We start from the raw sequence: 19,460 nt of genomic DNA on the forward strand, positions 1-19,460 counted from the left end.
TATTCACCCACGAAAGCTCATGCTCCAAAACGTCTGTTAGTCTATAAGATGCCACAGGATTCTTTGCTGCTTTCCCAGAGGGTTTTCTTTTACCTTTCTTTTCTTTAATTAAAAGCCTTTTTCTTATTACTTGATTGATTTTTCCTTGTTTTTAGATCCAAGGGGATTGGATCTGGACTCAACAGGGATTGGTGGGGGAAAGAAGGGGGGATGGTTAATTTCTCCTTGTTTTAAGATCCAAGTGGTTTGGATCTGTGTTCACCAGGGAATTGGTGAAGTTCCTCAAAACTACCCAGGGAAAAAAGTAGTGCTTGGGGGATAGTGACAGCGATACCAAATCTAAGCTGGTAATTAAGCTTAGAAGTGTCCATGCAGGTCCCCACATCTGTACCCTAAAGTTCAGAGTAGGGAAGGAACCTTGACAAGGAATCTTGAAAGCACTCATCCACCTTCCATAACTTTCTATATTGTAGCAAACCAAGCTCCACAATAGCTTGTATCAGCTGCTTCCTTCTTTCCAATATCTAATGATAACTGATTATATCCACTAACCAAACACCTCTCCCAGTCACCAGTGTCTCTACCCATTCCTTTCTAGTCAGTTTTCTAAGTTTCTTATTGTTTTCTAATTGTCAAAATGAGAATCTTGATGTCCTCATTACTCCTCCTCACATTTTTACAGTGGTGAAAGTTTTCATTCTGAAAAGAGACTGAAATTAGCCTTATCTAGTGATAGCATATACTATTAGATAAAGTAAAATAGGTCCTTCCATACTCTTCAGTATTAAAATTTGTTACATGTGCATTAATTTCCTCTAATGTCAATACAATCTCTGTGCTAAGCTATTATTACTTAAGAAGCTAATTTATTATTCTGAACTCTCTTCTGAGTTAAGCACTTGGATGTTGAAATAATAGTACAATGAAAACTTTTATCAGTGTTATGGTTAACATGACTAACAATGATGCATAGAGACATTGAAAAACATCAGTTCACATGTAATAAAAAAATGCAAAAAAAGAAGTGAATTGTTAGAAAGAAACTCTTACCAGGTCATATTGATTTCTTCAGTCTGCAGGGTAGTCTCTTCTTTGCATTATTAATTTAAGAATGGCTTTGATTTGATTTCCTATTTAAATCAGGTGAACTACAATAAATAGAATATTAATTGGGTTATGGTAATTTTTCTTCCTGTCTGTAATTCTAATCTCATTCAGCTCCAACACAGTGCAATATTGTGTCTAGCCAATCACAGGTCCAGAACTGAATTTGGTAAGAAAGGAATGGCAGATCAGAAATAATCAGTAGGCTACAAGTGACATAAATGTTGTGAAGGCTTCAGGAGTATAATGTCGCTTTGGCAGTGACTGACTTCAAAACATCAAAATGCCTCCAATCTTAAATATTTAGAGTACTCAGCAGAGAACAGTGTACTGTACACAATAATAATATTTTACATTTCTACAGTGCCTTCCATCTGAGTATCTGACTTCATTTTACAAGCATTAATGAAGTAAGCCCCATTTACATTAGTGATATAGGAACCATAAGTGGTGTTATGCCCATGTTATGGATGGATAAGCTAGGCACACAAGAGTTATGTCAGTTGACAGAGCCTGGAATAAAATTCAGGAGATTCTCAGTTCTGTTTTAGTGATAAGAGTTTCCTTTCTCTGCTCCACACAAGCATAGCTTTGCATGGGAACTTTTGGAAGAGCAGCCAATGCTAATGCATCTTTAATTTGTTTTAAAATTTGTATTCACTTGGACAATATATTTCACTAACATGAGGAGAATGCTACTTGTTATCTAATCACATAGATTGGTATTGAGTGATAAGAGGTTCTTCTGTTTACACATCTTGGGCAGAATTCTGAGACCTTGCTAACCAGGAATTGAAAATTAAAGTCTCTAATATTTCCTGTTTCCTCCTTCAACGTATATTTGGTTGTTTAGTTGGAAAGACACTGCAAGTAACATCACATGTTATTTCATACTCCAGATTGCACACTGCACTTCAGACTTGATTCCAGGCTGAGAAGACCATGCATTTAAATCCATTAAATAAATGCAATGAATCTCTTTATATTAGCCATGTAAATATGAGGATTTCTGAGAGCTTTAAGGAGTTGTCAGGATTAGTTCATTATTGTAAATTATTAGATGTTATGAGGATAAACTGAGACTGAGGGTGCTAATTGATTTATCGGCAGACAAACGGTCCGTGATGGAGCCAGTAATTGAATCAGAACTCTGGAGTTTCAGACCCCAGCTCTAAGCAATAGACCACAATCACTCTTTAAGACTTAAGGGTGGAATTTTCCATACAGCATAAGGGAGTTGTGTCCAACTCCCAGTGACTTCTTATGGGAGTTGGGTGCCTAGCTTCCTTTTGCTCTGTTGAAAATCCAGTCATAAGATCATTTATGAATTTCAAAAGATAACCACCCCTATTTTTTATGATGTGTTGATCTGATCATTTGGATTCTTAAGCATGTAGCTGTTTTTTTTTCAGTGAGGGAGCTAGGACACTCTGTTCAGCACAAATACCAATATTACCACATTGGCTTGTCAATCTTAATAGTGCCCACAGGAAAGCATTTTGAAGTGGCTGCTGAATCACCAGCAATGACTGATAAAGCAGGTTGTATTAAATGTACTCAATGCTAGCTCATGTTATACTCAGTGTTATTTATCTCAGCAGCACAAATATTCACTAGAAAAATAAAAGCTGAAAATCCTCATTACAAGAATTTTATCCTTAAAAAGTGCTGATATATTGTCTAGTAGAAAAGGGCTTAACTCTCTTATCAAACCAGTTTTACTTCAGAGCAACTCTGTCCACCTCAGTGGAGTTACTTTTGATTTACACCTGGGTGAGTGGAGAAACAGGCTCAGAGTTCTTTGCCTATTAGACCTGAAATTGTATCTGAAAAGAAACACACCTTATAGCGCATTGGAGTATTGATTTAGACTGTACACTCAGCTGCATCAGTGAAATCTCCACCGCAGTCAGAGTACCCTAACGCAGAATTTGGTCCAAATGTCCAGTTTTGATTGTATGTTTTTAAAAAAGTTATTTTAGTCAAATTGGAGAAAGAGCATCGTAGGATAGCTAAAATGATAAATGTATGGGAGGGATTCACCTGTGAAAAGACCTTTGTGAAATTGGTGACATTTAGCTTTCAGAGAAGGCTAACACCACTTGATTGAAATATTTAAACAAGCTAAGGGTTGTTAAAAAATTAAACTTGTTAAGTTTACATGGTATTTAACCATTGAAACAATGTACCAACAGAATTGGCAATTCATTATTACTTTGATTTGAATCAAGACTGTACATCTTTCTAAAAAATTTGCTGTAATTCAGCTACAAATTATTGGGCTCAAGGGTGTTCAGTTACATATTAGGGAAGAATAATTTCCTCTATTGGAGGAATTAGTGGGTGAAATTCTATGGCCTGTGTTATACTGGAGGTCCTGCTAGGTATCTTAATGGTCCCTTTGGATTTTAAAAACTTTGCTTTATTTTAGTTTAATTGGACAAAGTAGACATAGGGGGTGTTGGTGTAGATTAACAGGTATAAGAATAATTGCAGCAAGTTTTATTTTACAGAGAAAGTTCTGAATAAGCAAAATGGGCTTTCTATTAAAGTAGTGATTTTCAAAAGTATTAAAGTATTTAAACAAAAATACCAGGTGACTACATTACAACTTCAGTTAAGCAAACTTCCGTTGCTGGGAACTCCCTTTGTTAAAAACAGCAATAACCACTGATGTCTATTAATTACATTGAAAATTCTCTCAATTGTCGCTTAGCCTGCCTGCCTGCCTCCCTGCCTCAGTTTCTCATCTCTAAAATGGGAGTAAGAGAACACTTCCCTATCTCTCAGGGATATAGAACATTAAACACTGTGAGGTATTCAGATACTACAGCAATCAAGATCATATAAGTACCTAAGATTTAGCCAAACTATCATGTACTCCATGATGATCCAACAATAGAAGCTATATATGAAATTCAATTAGATATGTTTATTTTCTGCTTGGGAGTAGCTGACTGAATTTGGGGGGGGGGTCAAGAGGGACTTAATAATTGATTTTTAGTTTGTATCCCCATGTTGGCTATGAAGTGTTTGCATAGTAGTATTTTTCCCCATTCTTACACAGGTAGTTTAAGAGGATGGGGCTATCAGAAGTGTCATTCGAAAGTTCCAGAAATAATAGTCCTACATGACTGTGTAACTCTATAACTTTGTTTCTGAGCCATAAGGAGCATCATTGAAAATATTTACTTACTGTCTCTGGAGTGATCACAATGAGAGAGATGGTTGCGAGTGATACATCATGGTTTTTTTTCTTTAATACAGCTGTTGGTTTGATCATGTGCCAGACATTTAAAACAATTGTGATTTATCAAGTAGAGAGAGACTGAGAGAAAATGTCACCGTTCCTTGCCAGACTCCTTCAGAGATTGGGATCTGCCATAGTCAAGTGGACTGGAGACTTATTAAAAAAATGTCATCTGGAAAAAACATGTTTCCTATTTTATTACCATCTCTACAATTGAAAAGATGCACATTGGGGTGCGGAGGAATTTTAATGTACAAACAATGCTTTAGTCTTTTTCTCATTCTGTTATATAATCTTTAAGTAAAAAAAAGAAATACCATTTAAGGTTTGGGCTTGGAGGCTGATGGAAAAGCTCTCCACTGATCTGCTATAATAGAAAATAATTAGATATATTTCTAAAGTAATGCTTTTCTTTTTGTGTCATTCTTTACGGACTTCTTCGCTTAACGATTATGAAATAGTCCAGATAACAGCAAATTCAGTGTCCACACCAATTCTTGTGCAATGTGTGCTCTCCAGCTCTCTTGCTTCAATTTGTCTGGGTAACTGGATTGGCAGAAGGAGGAGTGAGAGGCAGAGAGGAATCTCATTAGTTAGTTCATGTCAAATCTTACTGAAAACATAGGACTGTTCAGACAGAAACGGCTTTATGAACATGGAGAGGGTTTCACTGGAATTTGAAAGTGACCTACAAAATCTGGCACGTGAGGCAGCACTTCATATACATTAGTAGCTGAAAGCCCATGATGTTACATGGGTGTGGCTGCTGCGCCACGCAATCCACCATCTGTCGAGTCTACCTCATTACAACTAATGAAATTGTTGCATGTAAATTAGCTGTAGAGTTAAGATGTTTGGTTGAGTTACCTCTTAACTAGGACTTTTGGCGTGATGCACATAGGTCATAGTCACTTCACACTGACTCAACAGACATTCTGTCCGCCAGAGTGACACACACAAATTACTCTGCAGTTGATCAGTTTCGCTATTGCATTTCCTCCCTTTTAAAGCTCAAAATTGAAGCAGTGTGAAATACTCAAATGAAAGCCCCAAAGTACTCAAAATCAGTTTTGGGTCAACTTTGATCTGCATTTGCATACCCTGGTCTATGCTAAGTAGGGTGACCAGACAGCAAATGTGAAAAATCAGGACAGAGGGTGGGGGAGTAATAGGAGCCTGTATAAGAAAAACACCCCAAAATCAGGATTGTCCCTATAAAATCAGGACATCTGGTCACCCTAATGCTAAGCAAGGCTGAGGTTTCTGTAGATAGGAAACTTCCCTCTTCTCAGTCAGCCTCTCTTGCTCCTTCATCAACAGCTCCTCCCTTTTCGAAGATAGCTGAGATGAGAAAGGGGCTCTAAACTTTGCTGATGGGGAAGAGTGTAGCTGAGCAGTGAATCCCCTGAAAACTTGAATTTATTACTATTGTATTTGTATAACCATGTCACCTAGGAGCCAGATCAAAAAGATGGTTGCTCCAGAGAAGAGCTTAAAATTTAACTTGAACCCTCAAATGAATTTGCAAAGGCTAATTTCATTCTTACTTCAAGGAACTGGATTGGTTTGTGTGATTTGTCTTGCTCTTCTCAGAATGCTGGGAAGATCCTCAGCTGGTATAAATTGTTGTAGTTCTATCAACTTCAGTTCAGCCTTATAAAAGAGGTCTGGATGTCAAATCTATTTTATGACTTAGTGACTGGTCTGAAATTGCTCAAAGGCTGACTTTGTATATTTTTTTTGGCGTCATGTCACTGCAGCTTAATATCCCCGTTTGTTTCTTGGAGTGAAACTATACAGCAAAGACATTTATAAATTACAATAGTACTTTTTAGATTTTGGTTCTTCTTTCTTTTTAAGTCATTCATCGGAGTCTGTGTATTTTCCTCTGAAAGAAAGGCCATAAACTGAGACTCAGTTGCTCACCAGATGAAAAGAAAATAATGGATGTATACAAAACAGGAGGCCCTTTACCACATATTGAAAACTTCATCTTTCATACAATAAGCAGCTTTTAGTTTTGATTTAAAAGCAGTGATTCAACATTTCATCCAAAGTCCAGGGGCCTTCAGTTTATATTATGGACATACCCAATGATAACCAAAATTGTGTATTTGGGAACACAATGTGAAGAGTTGTCACAGAGGTAAGTGTGACCTTTTATTTAGTGGGGACTGTCAGGAAGTGGTGAACTCTTGAAATCAAAATGATGATTTATTGGGAGATACTAAAGAAACTTTGGAGACAAATGTGAACTGGCAGTTCCCAACCGTCATTAGATGTGATGTGTGTGCAGGCCCAGGACTAGTGTCTAATCTCACCACCTTTCCAAGGATTCTCTTTTATTCCTAATCAGGGCAACAATATAAAACTTACTCTGAACATCTGAGATGATTCTTCTAGGGTTTTGCCTTGCAAAACTTTAGCCTGAGCCCCAGTCTGTTGTTTGCCTTAGGGAAACTCCACGTTTTATATTTTGAGCTGGACTAATGAAATACTGCTGATGTTACTGTCAAGATGGGTCCATAGAATAGCTTTGTATTGCCAGTGCAGTGCCCTAGAACTACTGTCCTGATACAACTGGGGTGAAGAATGCTTGAAATAGCAACATTTAAAATGAACACTTGGCCTAAGTGAGCAGAATTGATATTTAATCACTGCTATCACTTTAATCGATTTAACTATCTCTCTTGTAATTCCAGTGACTATAAATTATATGTGAGTGTGTTATGGAACAGAAGGTGGTGGCATCTAATTATACAAAAGTGTCTGAAACCTTGTGCTGCTGTATTGAAATCTAGATTGGTTTCAGTTTAGGTTTTTGTGTATGTGTGGTGACTACACTAATTAAATTTAACATACTTTTGAGCTCATCATTTCTGGGATAGATTCTTATTTTCCTTCACTGAAGTGAAATGAAAGTCATCCATCAAATTAGAAATTAAACTTTTTGTGGGAGTGCTTACGGAATAATAATAGGATAGGCTAGAAGTTTAAGTCCAGTGACTGAAAGGTGGTACCATCTGATGGCTGTTTACTAGCCTATGTGAAATGAACTGATGATCTCAATCAAATTTCTTGAGTAGAGGTGTTCAATTACACAACCACTATTACCATTTGCACTATTTGCATCCTTGCTATCCATCCAGATGGAATCATTGTTAGGGTCAGGGCCTTTGTCTATGAGGCAGGCCTTTATAGGGACTGTACAATGCAAGTCTTTTAGAAGTGCAATGGGGCTGGACTTAGACACTTGCCACGTAACTTTTGATAACTCTTAAGAGAAAGCACAGTTCACAACAGAAGCATTTTGCTATCTTTCGTACAACGTGTGCAACAAGAAATATTCTCTGATCATGAGAGAGAACCATTTTGGCCTAATGAATAACCTTGATCTTGTTGCTGTTGCCATTGTGCTTCCTCAAACCCACTCTCCCAAATGTTTGTTACCTGTGCATGTGGTTTCACCTCTATAACCAGAATGCAAGCTCTTTTAGAAGGGACCAGAATTTGTAAACTGTTCTGTAAAGTGCCAAGAACATCTTTAGGTGCTGTAAAATATACGGAATATTCTATGACTACTACTAGTTAATAAGGCAGACTTTTAAAAAGAACGATTGAGCCATGTAAACCCATGATATCTCTAAAAAACACCCACAATAGGAAAATTAACCGTTTAGATCCCAATTCAACAAAACACTTGGGCATATGTTAACTTTGACCTCAATGGAACTACCACCTCCCTTCTTAAAGTTAAGTCTATCATTAAGTAGTTTGCTGAATTGAAGCGCTAGGTCCTGCTCCTGGTCTCGATGTGAGTTTTAACCTGTTGACTACTGTAGGAGCAAAGTTGGGATCTTTAACAGTCAAGATAAGCAACACCACCACATACAGCTCACAATAAAGGGTATGCTTACACTCTTTTCTCCATTTCAGTGCTCTCACATTCAGTTTATAAACTGAGACTGAGGAATGGGGACAAGATCTACAGTGATTTTTTTTGTTGCTGCTGTTTAACTTGACCATATAAAACGAGATTTTTTTTAATGTTACTTTACTTTTTTTTCTAATAGATACCACATCTTTATGTGGTTGGAACTGTTCTCTTTCCAGCTTGACTTTTTTACATGTGAAATGTTTTGAATCAGATATAAAACATATTGTATAATACCAGAAGGAAGTGGAAAATTTAAAATGGGCTTGCTTAGATTGAGGTAGTATCTCTGAAATATTTCTTGAGCTCAGTCCTGGAGCACAGCCTGCAGATTCAGGTTGTTTTAGTCACACCACTCTATTAGCCAGGGCTTATAAATAATATTAATTCTAATAATTAATATGCCTATTTATTTCAGGCAGTGTGTGGTCTTCTGTCAGCATATTAGCAAGTTACCAGTTCTGCAGCTGATTTTGATTGGATCCCAATTATGCAGCATAAAGCAGCAGATGTTCTTGGCGTAATCTGATAGCCGTTTTTATTCTGTATTTTCTAATGTATAATCAAGGATAGAGGGTTTGATGAGACCAAGGCCTCTGTCAAGCCCCCACCCCACTCTACCTCAAACTGATCCCTGACCTGAATAAGGAACAAACAGTTCTGCAGTAAAATTGTTTCATTCTGTGCTGTACCTTGTCCTGTTTAGTTGGAAAAATAAAAAACACTATGCAAGATCTGTTTGGACAGCGTTTTCCATCCTCAGCAACTTTCTCTATAACTGGAAAGTTGTAGGATTTTGTTTTTTTTTAAATATGTGAGACAAGAAAAATCCTTGTGCATAAATTTAATGCCTCTTACTAGGAATAGATAACAAGCCTATGGAAAGTAATCACCTCTATTGTGGCAGATTTGACTATATGGTAACTGTCTGCAACAAGAATCAACAGGTTTCAAATACAGAGGTGCTCACAGTGAAAAGGCACTACCGCTGGAATACTCTATTAAACACTGTCACTTTTAAAATTTGTAATTTAACTCAAGTTGAAACCCACCTAGATATGAAATGCAATTAGTTGTTTGTTTGATTTATATTTGGCACTTCTGTATTATGTTTTTATGATTTCATGTACTTTTTTCATTGCCCAAAAGTGTTGTGGGTGCTAAAAAATATTCTATGGTCCTTTCCATTCCAAGGACCTTTTGTGAAGTATTGTAATCAGTTACCTAATCCGCCCAACAGACCTGTGTGGGAGGTAGGTAGATATTTCATCTATTTTCCAGATAGCTAAACTGGAGGCACTAAGTTACTTGCCCAAATTACTTCAAGTCAATGATAGAGCTGGTAATAGAACACAGGAGTTCTACTATCAGTGGAACTGCTAAACACTGAGGATGGAATGGAGGTTAAGGATAATCTAGGCATGGCCCAATATCTAAACAAATACTTTGCCTCAGTCTTTAATGAGGCTAATGAAGAGCTTAGAGATAATGGCAGGATGACAAATAGGAATGAGGATATGGAGGTAGATATTATCACATCCGAGGTAGAAGCCAAACTCGAACACCTTAATAGGACTAAATCGGGGCCCCCAGATAATCTTCATCCAAGAATATTAAAGGAACTGGCACATGAAATTGCAAACCCATTAGCAAGAATTGTTAATGAATCTGTAAACTCAGGAGTTGTACCGTATGACTGGAGAATTGCTAACATAGTTCCTATTTTTAGGAAAGGAGAAAAAAAGTGATCCAGATAACTGCAGGCCTGTTAGTTTGACATCTGTAGTATGCAAAGTCTTGGAAAAAAATTTGAAGGAGAAAGTAGTTAAAGACGTTGAGGTCAATGGTAATTGGGACAAAACACAACATGGTTTTACAAAAGGTAGATCATGCCAAACCAGCCTGATCTCCTTCTTTGAGAAGGTAACAGATTTTTTAGATAAAGGAAATGCAGTGGATCTAATTTACCTTGATTTCAGTAAGGCATTTGACACGGTTCCACATGGGGAATTATTAGTTTAATTGGAAAAGATGGGGATCTATATGAAAATTGAACGGTTAAAGGGGAGACCACAATGGGTCATACTGAACGGTGAACTGTCAGGTTGGAGATAGGTTACTAGGGGAGTTCCTCAAGGATCAGTTTTGGGACCAATCATATTTAATCTTTTTATTACTGCCCTTGGCACAAAAAGTGGGAGTGTGCTAATAAAGTTTGCGGATTACACAAAGCTGGGAGGTATTACCAATACAGAGAAGGACCGGGATATCATACAGGAAGATCTGGATGACCTTGTAAACAGGAGTAATAGTAATAAGATGAAATTTAATAGTGAAAAGTGCAAGGTTATGCATTTAGGGACTCATCAGTTAGAAGTAACAGAGGAGGAGAAGGACCTCAGAGTATTGGTTGATCACAGGATGACCGTGAGCTGCCAATGTGATATCGCTGTGAAAAAAGTGAATGCAGTCTTGGAATGCATTAGGCGAGGTATTTCCAGTAGAGATAAGGAGGTGTTAGTACCATTATATTAGGCACTGGTGAGACCTCATCTGGAATAGTCTGTGCAGTTCTGGTCTCCCATTTTTAAGAAGGATGAATTCAAACTGGAACAAGTACAGAGAAGGGCTACTGGGATGACCCGAGGAATGGAAAACCTGTCTTATGAAAGGGGACTCAAAGAGCTCGGCTTATTTAGCCTAACCAAGAGAAGGCTGAGGGGAGATATGAATCCTCTCTATAAATATATCATAGGGGTAAATACCAGAGCGGAAGAGAAATTATTTAAGCTCAGTACCAATATGGACATAAGAACAAATGGATATAAACTGGCTATCAGGAAGTTTAGACTTGAAATTAGATGAAGGTTTCTAACTATCAGAGGAGTGAAGTTCTGGAACAGCCTTCCAAGGGGAGTAGTGAGGGCAAAAGACATATCTGGCTTCAAGACTAAGCTTGATAAGTTTATGGAGGGGATGGTATGATGGGATAGCCAAATTTTGGCAATTAATTGATCTTTGACTATTAGTGGTAAATATGCCCAATGGCCTGTGATGGGATGTTAGATGGGGTGGGATCTGAGTTACTACAGAGAATTCTTTCCTGGGTGACTGGCTGGTGAGTCTTGCCCACATGCTCAAGGCTTAGCTCATCACCATATTTGAGGTCGGGAAGGAATTTTCCTCCAGGGTAGATTGGTAGAGGCCCTGGGTTTTTTTTGCCTTCCTCTGCAGCATGGAGCCCGGGTCACTTGCTGGAGGATTCTCTGCACCTTGAAATCTTTAAACCATGATCTGAGGATTTCAGTGGCTCAGACATAGGTTAGGGGTTTGTTGTGGGAGTGGGTGAGTGAAATTCTGTGGCTTGCGTTGTGCAAGAGGTCAAACTAGATGATCATAATGGTCCCTTCTGACTATAAAGTCTATGACTCTATGACAGTCCTCTGTTTTGACTATTAGAATTGTGGTGTCCATTCTTTTTATTAAGGAAATGTTGGCATATTTCTAACAGTACTTCGATATGGGATACTAAAATGGAACTTACAGTGGAAGTTTAGATTCTGTCTTCACTATAGAGCCACCACCAACACATCCGTAATAAAGCACAAATATACACCTAACACGCTTGTTTGGGGGAAAGCTATCAATTTCCTTATGATTATAGCTGTTGTGAAAAATACTCAAAGAGAAATTAAGATAAAGTATTACAGAAACCCTGGAAACTACTCTGTTAAGAGATTATCTATTTTTCATTAATTCTACTTTGTTTTTCCTCTGGCTTTACAGGGCACAATGACTACATGTGTCCTGCTACTAACCAGTGCACCATCGACAAGAACAGGAGAAAGAGCTGTCAGGCCTGTCGGCTGAGAAAGTGCTATGAAGTTGGAATGATGAAAGGTGGTACGTACACAGCAACAAACACATTTTTTTAGCACTGATGGCTGCTTAACTGGACAACCAACAGAGTTAAGCAAAGAGGCAACTATTGTTGTTGGCCAAAAACCCCAAACATGACAAAACGAGGGTGATATCCTGGCTGAATCAAAGTCAATGGAAATTTAGCCATTGACTTCAGTATGGGTAGGATTTCACCCCTAATATTTTATAATTCATTTGTTTTCTGACAAGTGGATTTGTCTGGCCGCAGGCTATCATGAGTGAAATCCAGTCCTAAAAGTTGTTTCTTTCTGCAATATGCCATTCAGCACTCTGTGAAACAAATTGATGATCTCAGTTCAGTTCCCAATGGACAGGTATCCATATTGTAAAACCCAGCATCATTATTGTCATCTTGTGGACTGTTTCTGGGGGTAGGACAAGAGTTGTATGGGAACAGATGGTTAATTACCATTTATCTAGGTCAAGTATTAAGCACATTGGTGGGGTAGTTTGGAGAAACTTACAGTACTGCTGCTCCTACTGTACTACTTCTGTGGATTAATAAAGGGTTGCCACCTTCAGAGCTATTATTCCAGCACCCTGCAACAGCACGCAATGCACCTAAATTAATTTCTTTTTCCGGTATTGAAATACTGAGGACCTGATTCTGATCTCAGATACCTTGAGCTAAATCACAAGTAATTACACTGAGACACTGGAGTTATGCTGGTATGAGAGAAGAATCAGTCTTAGATGTCAACACTAGTTGCTGCACATCCCAAAACTGATTGTACTAGAGATATCTGGTGTTTAATGTTTAGAGGAAAAGTTTTATAAATAGATGACACTGCCATCAAATAACCTTTATTGTGCTGTTCTCAGAGCAAAGGTTCTTTCCAAGAGGCCTTTGGGATGTTTTAGTAGTGAATTTTTTGAGCATTTCCCCAGTGGATGTCTTCTCTCCCTCCTTTAAATTACTGCTCCTTTTAGTTACGAGAAACAGACAGAAGGCAAGGGGAGGGGACAGGCAGAGATAAAAAAAATTAATCATGACTAATCGCATGATTTATTGCGCTGTTAAACAATAATAGAAAGCCACTTATTTAAATATTTTTGGATGTTTTCTACATTTTCAGATATTTTTATTTAAATTATAAATAAACAACATAGAATACAACATGTACAGTGCTCATTTTTTTATTACAAATATTTGCACTGTAAAAAAAGACATAGTATTTTTCAAGTCACCTAATACAAGTACTGTTGTGCAACCTGTTTATCATAAAAGTTGAACTTACAAATGTAGAATGATGTACAAAAGAACCCTGCATTTAAAAATAAAACAGTGTAAAACCCTAGCACCTACAGGTCCACTCAGTCCTACTTCAGCCAATCCCTCAGACAGACGGGGTGGTTACAATTTGCAGGCGGTAATGCTGCCTGCTTCTTGTTTATGTCACCTGAAAATGAGAACAGGCATTCGCATGGCACTGTTGTAGCCAGCATCACAAGATATTTACGTGCCAGATGCACTAAAGATTCATATCTTCCTTCATGCTTCAACCACCATTCCAGAGGGCATACATCCATGCTGATAGTGGGTTCTGCTCGATAACAATCCAAAGCAGAGCGGACCAATGCATGTTCATTTTCATCATTTGAGTCAGATGCTACCAGCAGAAGGTTGATTTTCTTTTTTGGTGATTCGAGTTCTGTGGTTTCCACATTGGAGTGTTCCTCTTTTAAGGCTTCTGAAAGCATGCTCCACACATCGTCCTGCTCAGATTTTGGAAGGCACTTCAGATTCTTAAACCTTGGGTCAAGTACCTGTAGCTATTTTTAGAAATCTCACATTGATACCTTTTTTGTGTTTTGGCAGATCTGCAGTGAAAGTGTTCTTAAAATTAAAATCATCCAAGACTGCTGTAACAAGAAATAAATGGCAGAATGTGGGTAAAATGAAACAGGAGACATACAATTCTCCCCCCAAGGAGTTCATTCATAAATTTAATTAACAGATTTTTTTTTAACGAGTATCATCAGCATGGAAACATGTCCTCTAGAAGGATGGCCAAAACATGAAGGGGCATATGAATGTTTACCATATCTGGCACATAAATACCTTGCAATGCCAGCTACAAAGGTGCCATGCAAATGCCTGTTCTGACTTTCAGGTGACATTGTAAATAAGTAACGGGCAACATTTTCTCTCGTAAATGTAAACATATATTTTTGTCTTAGTGATCGGCTGAAGTAGAACTGAGTGAACTTGTAGGCTCTAAAGTTTTATATTGGTTTTGAGTGCAGTTATGTAACCCAAAAAAAAAAATCTACATTTGTAAGTTGCGCTTTCACAATAAAGAGATTGCACTACAGTACATGCATGAGGTGAATTGAAAAATACTATTTCATTTGTTTATCATTTTTACAGTGCAAATATTTGTAATAAATATAAAGTGAGCATTGTACACTTTGTATTCTGTGTTGTAACAGAAATCAATATAATTGAAAAAGTGGAAAAACATCCAAAAATATTTAATACATTTAAATTGGTATTCTATTGTTTAACTGTGAAATTAAATTTGAAATGCAGGGAATTATAAAACTGGAGATTAGATGCACCTGATTGAAAATGGAAGGAAGAGAGTTTGTGTGGTTTTAATGAAAAATATTTTAAAGTAACATTTATTTAAAAAATGATTACTAACCTCATTTAAACCTATTTGTAATGGAAGTGTTAGCAATAGTATCTTGCAGAGACTTAAATCTGGATGACGATGTCTTCTGAATGTTCAGACTCATTGGGAGGGTTTCCAGTGCTCATTCTTTATTTTTTCAGGTGAGAGACGTTTGGCTCAGGACTCCAATTTTAGGCTATTCAGAATGTTCCAGCTTTTCTCTGTCATTATTTCTATCATCCTGGTGATTAGGAGCAGCCAATTACTCCCCTCATGTGGCTTCTAGCTTCAGACTGAAATAGAACTTCGATAATTGATTCATGGAATTAATGTGTGTATATTGTGGCTCTCTCTTAATATTCTGGAGCACCTGGCTGGAGTTCATTTCTATCATGAAAAATGTAGTCCTTGCAAAACAAAAGAAAAAAATACAGTAAAGTAATGTTAGGGTTATATATTTAAGCAATTAGAAAATATCACAATTAAGGCTGCAGCTGCTACCTTAACTCTGCCCTCTTGTATATATGCAATATCATAATTTTCAGCTATATGATCATACACTATTTCTCAAATACAAAATATTTGTATCATTTTGTGCTGCACCTTACACTCGATATATTTTCATTCATTTATATTTACATTGCTTTCATTGTCAGAATAATCCAGTACATCTCTATTCAGTTAAGATTTCTTGATATTCTTTTCCCTCTCAGGTATGCATTCTATTAATTTTTTCACCTGTGATATATTCAACAGCAATGTACATATACTTCTATTTTTAAGCAGCAGTGTAGTCTTAGCATCAGTTCTGGGGATTAAATTTAGGACAAAAAGGAATTGCTACTCTTAAATTTAAATTTGTCCCTGACCACCTCCTAATTCAGGGGTTCTCAAACTTTTTAATAATGTGGACCATCTCTTAATAGAGAGACTGTTTGTTGCCACCATCATTCCCATTTGCAGTTCCATGGACCTTTCCATGATGGCATAACATCCCTATGGCAACTGTAGCAACTGATATTGAAAAATATTAGAAAACCAGTTAATGTATTTTAGCTGCCTTTTAACTCACTTTAATAGCTGAAAATAGGAAGAGCCAATGCCCTGTGATCAGCCAATTCTCTGTGAACTGCAAGCAAGCACTATATGTGAACCACGAGTGGTCCACAGACAGTAATTTGAGAACCTCCAGTTTTAATGCAGTCCTGTAGAAACTTCTTAATATCCCTCACCACCAGACTCTATATCTCCTCAGAACCTATGACCATTACCATCAGAAAGTTTCAATGCCTGACAAGATAACACCTGGATCCAGAGCTGATAGTTCAAATTACACCCAAGCAACTCTATGGAGACGTTGGTGGTCACTTAGTTCTCATTCTGTGCTTGGACAGCATAGAGGTAATTGAACGAGTTATGTACCTCCATGATGTTCTGTCCTGAGCCAAACATAGCATGTTACATGGTAGAAAACTTCTGAAGGACAGCCATCATGTTTTAGGTCTTCCGGGAGTGCTTGAAAGCAGCAGAGAGAACTTGAAAATGATTCTTACGAAGAGGTTGGTAAGCATTTGGAGCAGATGACCATACCACCTTAGGAAGCATTGGTGACTGGCACCTATTCTTTCCTAACTGCTGTCTTTAAGGTGGATTTCAGTGAGGCCAGTGACTGACATCTTTAACGTAGACTTTTCTCTGACAAGCAGCACCTTTGAGCCTTCCTTCTTCAAGGGTAAAATGTTCCACATTCTGATATGTAAAACCTGTATTTGTTAGATTAATTTTTATAGGTCTCAAGTCAGGTTGATCTGAAACACAGCACATTTTATGAGTTTCATAATAGTCAGGTGGGAGATCACTAGCTCATCCACCTCTATGCCGGGGTCCCACACAAAGACATGAGAAACCTGTGATAGGGTTTACCTGCTCCAATAAGGTTGCAAGTGTCCTGTATAGTGCACTGAGTGCAGGTAGTTAGGTTGTGAACTGGTGAGATGTGGCAGTGTGCTTGTGGCAATCAGTGCAGTACCAGAATCAAAGCTGCTCAGACAAATACCTCTTCCACCATAGTGATATTGGTGGGAAGAACGAAATGTTTTAAGGAGCCAGTCAAGGCTCTGATCACTCCTTCCAGTGACATCTTCTTTCTTCCATTCAGTGACATAGCATGAAGCCTTTGAGGTCCTACTGGACTCCTCAGTAATTCGTTTGTCCAAGTAACTACAACAGTGAGAAGTGCCTTCCTCCAGGTGTCAGACTGTCTGGAGGGGCCCAGGAGCATAAATACCAACCTCCAGGGCAGATTATTAAGAAATAGGGCACAAATCCCAAACTGGTTGTGAATTCTATACTTAGATTCCATCAACAAAGTATCAAGTACAAACTCCTCAAGCACTCTCACAACCTCAACATGGAGTCACAGACTGTATCCATGGGTACTTGCTGCCCACGAAAGCCCGTTTTTGTGATAGATGGTCCCATACACCAGAAATCACAACAATATTGAGGTTACTCTGAGTTCCAAAGGACCAGTAACTTACCCCAGGTTTATTGCATCTTAGATACTACACCAAAGCCAATGTTTGTAACCAATCCTACCTATTAACTAAGAAAAAGAAATGAGTTTATTTGCAAGGTTAAATATACGCAGACAAATGAGTTCTAGTCTTAGGTTCCAAAAGGTGGTAGAAGTTTCTACAATAAGAAAGCTTTATAAGTCCTTTAGGGCTGACCCACGTCAAGCAATGGAGATCATTTGCTAATGCAAATCTTGCTCTCCCCAAATCCAAACAGCATAGAGATCCCATTTATTCTTGTCAGGGATTTTTACTCCCTTCCCCTAGAGTTCACGCTGATGGGATAAGTCAAAATGCAGATCTCCTCTTCAGGGAGGAGAAGTAATCAACAAAGGGAAAGTAATCAACAAAGTATCTATCCTTTGATGTTTCACAGTGGCTCATTTGATTTCTGTTGGCCTTCGTGTGGGCAGGACCCAACACCTATAGGAAGCCAGCCTTTACATTAATTTATGCTTCTTTCCTGTTCGGTGAGTTACACAGTTAGAGGTTTATAATGCAAACCATAACCATATAACATGGCGCACGGATGTTCAATGAAATTAATACATGCAGCAGCTTGCAAGCATTTCATTGTCTTAACACTGAACACTGTTCATAACCCTAATACCTATTTTAGAAAAAGAAGGGTAAGACTGACTGGTTTCCAGCTATGCATTTGTCAGTGTTCAGTTGGGGCTTAGAGGCCTTAGCACCTTGGTCTGCCAGCATTACATCAGAATTTGCCAGTAAACAAGTCTCTTCATCTCCAATGAGTTTTTATGAATCATGCATTTGTCACCTGCAGATTGGACTATTGTAACTCACTGTATCAGGGACCAGAGATGGCCGCATTGCAGCCCAACTTGTGTGGAGTGCAGCATACCACCTCAACAGGAAAAAACACCCGAGAACACATTGCACTGCCAGTGCTGTTGCACCTCCATTGACTCCCATTTTCTTTCTCGTGTTAGTGTAAGGCTTTGGTCCAAATGGATTCAGTCCTGTTACAACAAAACCACTGAAGCACCGGCACTCTGTGGCAAATGCAGCTAACAGTGCACAGGACGCACACGAGATCTGGAGATAAGGCATTTTTGGTCAAGGGGACTGCCTGTAGAATGACCAATTGTAGAAGATGAGACTGAGTCAATCTGTTTTCAGGACACGCTACATGAGACACCTTTTTGGCAGAAGGTTTCTCACAATAATCGGTCCTTATCCATGAGTAATGCTCCTTGATGCTACAGTAATACAAATAATAATAGTAACAATAAGAGAGCAGTATGCAGAGCTACTAAACCCAAGAAAAGTAAATGGCAGAGTTCCACTATAGATGACGCTATGCAAATCTTAATTATTGTATTCAGTGCAAAAATCGTGAAGTAATGAGTGCCCTGAGACATGCTAAATAAATAAATTAGTAAAGACTTTTCTGCTTGCATATGTAAGGCCATTGTGTCAGCTGATATAAATCAGCATAGCTTCACTCACTTCAGCAGAGCTTTTCAAAGTCATTCGGTGGAGAAGGTGAAATTCATTTTTAGTTATGGTACGTAGCCATACATTTAGGATACCTTACCCCTTCCATCCACAGCAGAATCTCCATGGATGTCAATGAGAAGATGCACAAAGATCAAGGGTGTAATCTAGCCTGTATGTAGTGACTAAACTTTTAATTACTATTATGTATTTATTGTCACAATCAGTATCACTCAGTGGGGAAAATATGCCTCCCTCTTTGGATCGCCACTGTGTTTACCTATTTTATTTCTTCCTTGTCTTTGTTTTTCTCCTGTTCTCCTGTAGCTCAGTCTCTCCCACGGTTCTGATATGTATAGGCTGTTCCCCTTCTGTCTTCAGCTTGAGGAGGCCATTCAAAGCTGTAGCACAACCTGTGCTAGCCACTCCCCCTTCTTCAGCCTACTGCCAGATCTTTCTGCCTCTGTGGCAACAATCAAGTGGTGGTTCACTTTGCTCCAGATTTTTTTGACAGCTTATTATTTTATCCAATTTTTCAGACAGTAGCAAACAGATTTTCTTCTCCCTCTCCTGGT

General features: G+C 38.2%; 1 protein-coding gene across 1 annotated transcript in view; it reads left to right on the plus strand.

Annotated features, from left to right (window-relative positions):
• The window catches only part of ESR1 (estrogen receptor 1), a 177,119-nt gene that overhangs the window by 57,231 nt on the left and 100,428 nt on the right, over positions 1 to 19,460 (plus strand). The window contains exon 3 of the mRNA XM_030556594.1: positions 12,075 to 12,191. Within this exon, the coding sequence (XP_030412454.1) occupies positions 12,075 to 12,191 (117 nt within the window). The remainder of the gene's footprint in view (positions 1 to 12,074; positions 12,192 to 19,460) is intronic.

This window comes from Gopherus evgoodei, chromosome 3 (assembly GCF_007399415.2).
Source record: "Gopherus evgoodei ecotype Sinaloan lineage chromosome 3, rGopEvg1_v1.p, whole genome shotgun sequence".
Lineage (NCBI taxonomy): Eukaryota > Metazoa > Chordata > Testudines > Testudinidae > Gopherus > Gopherus evgoodei.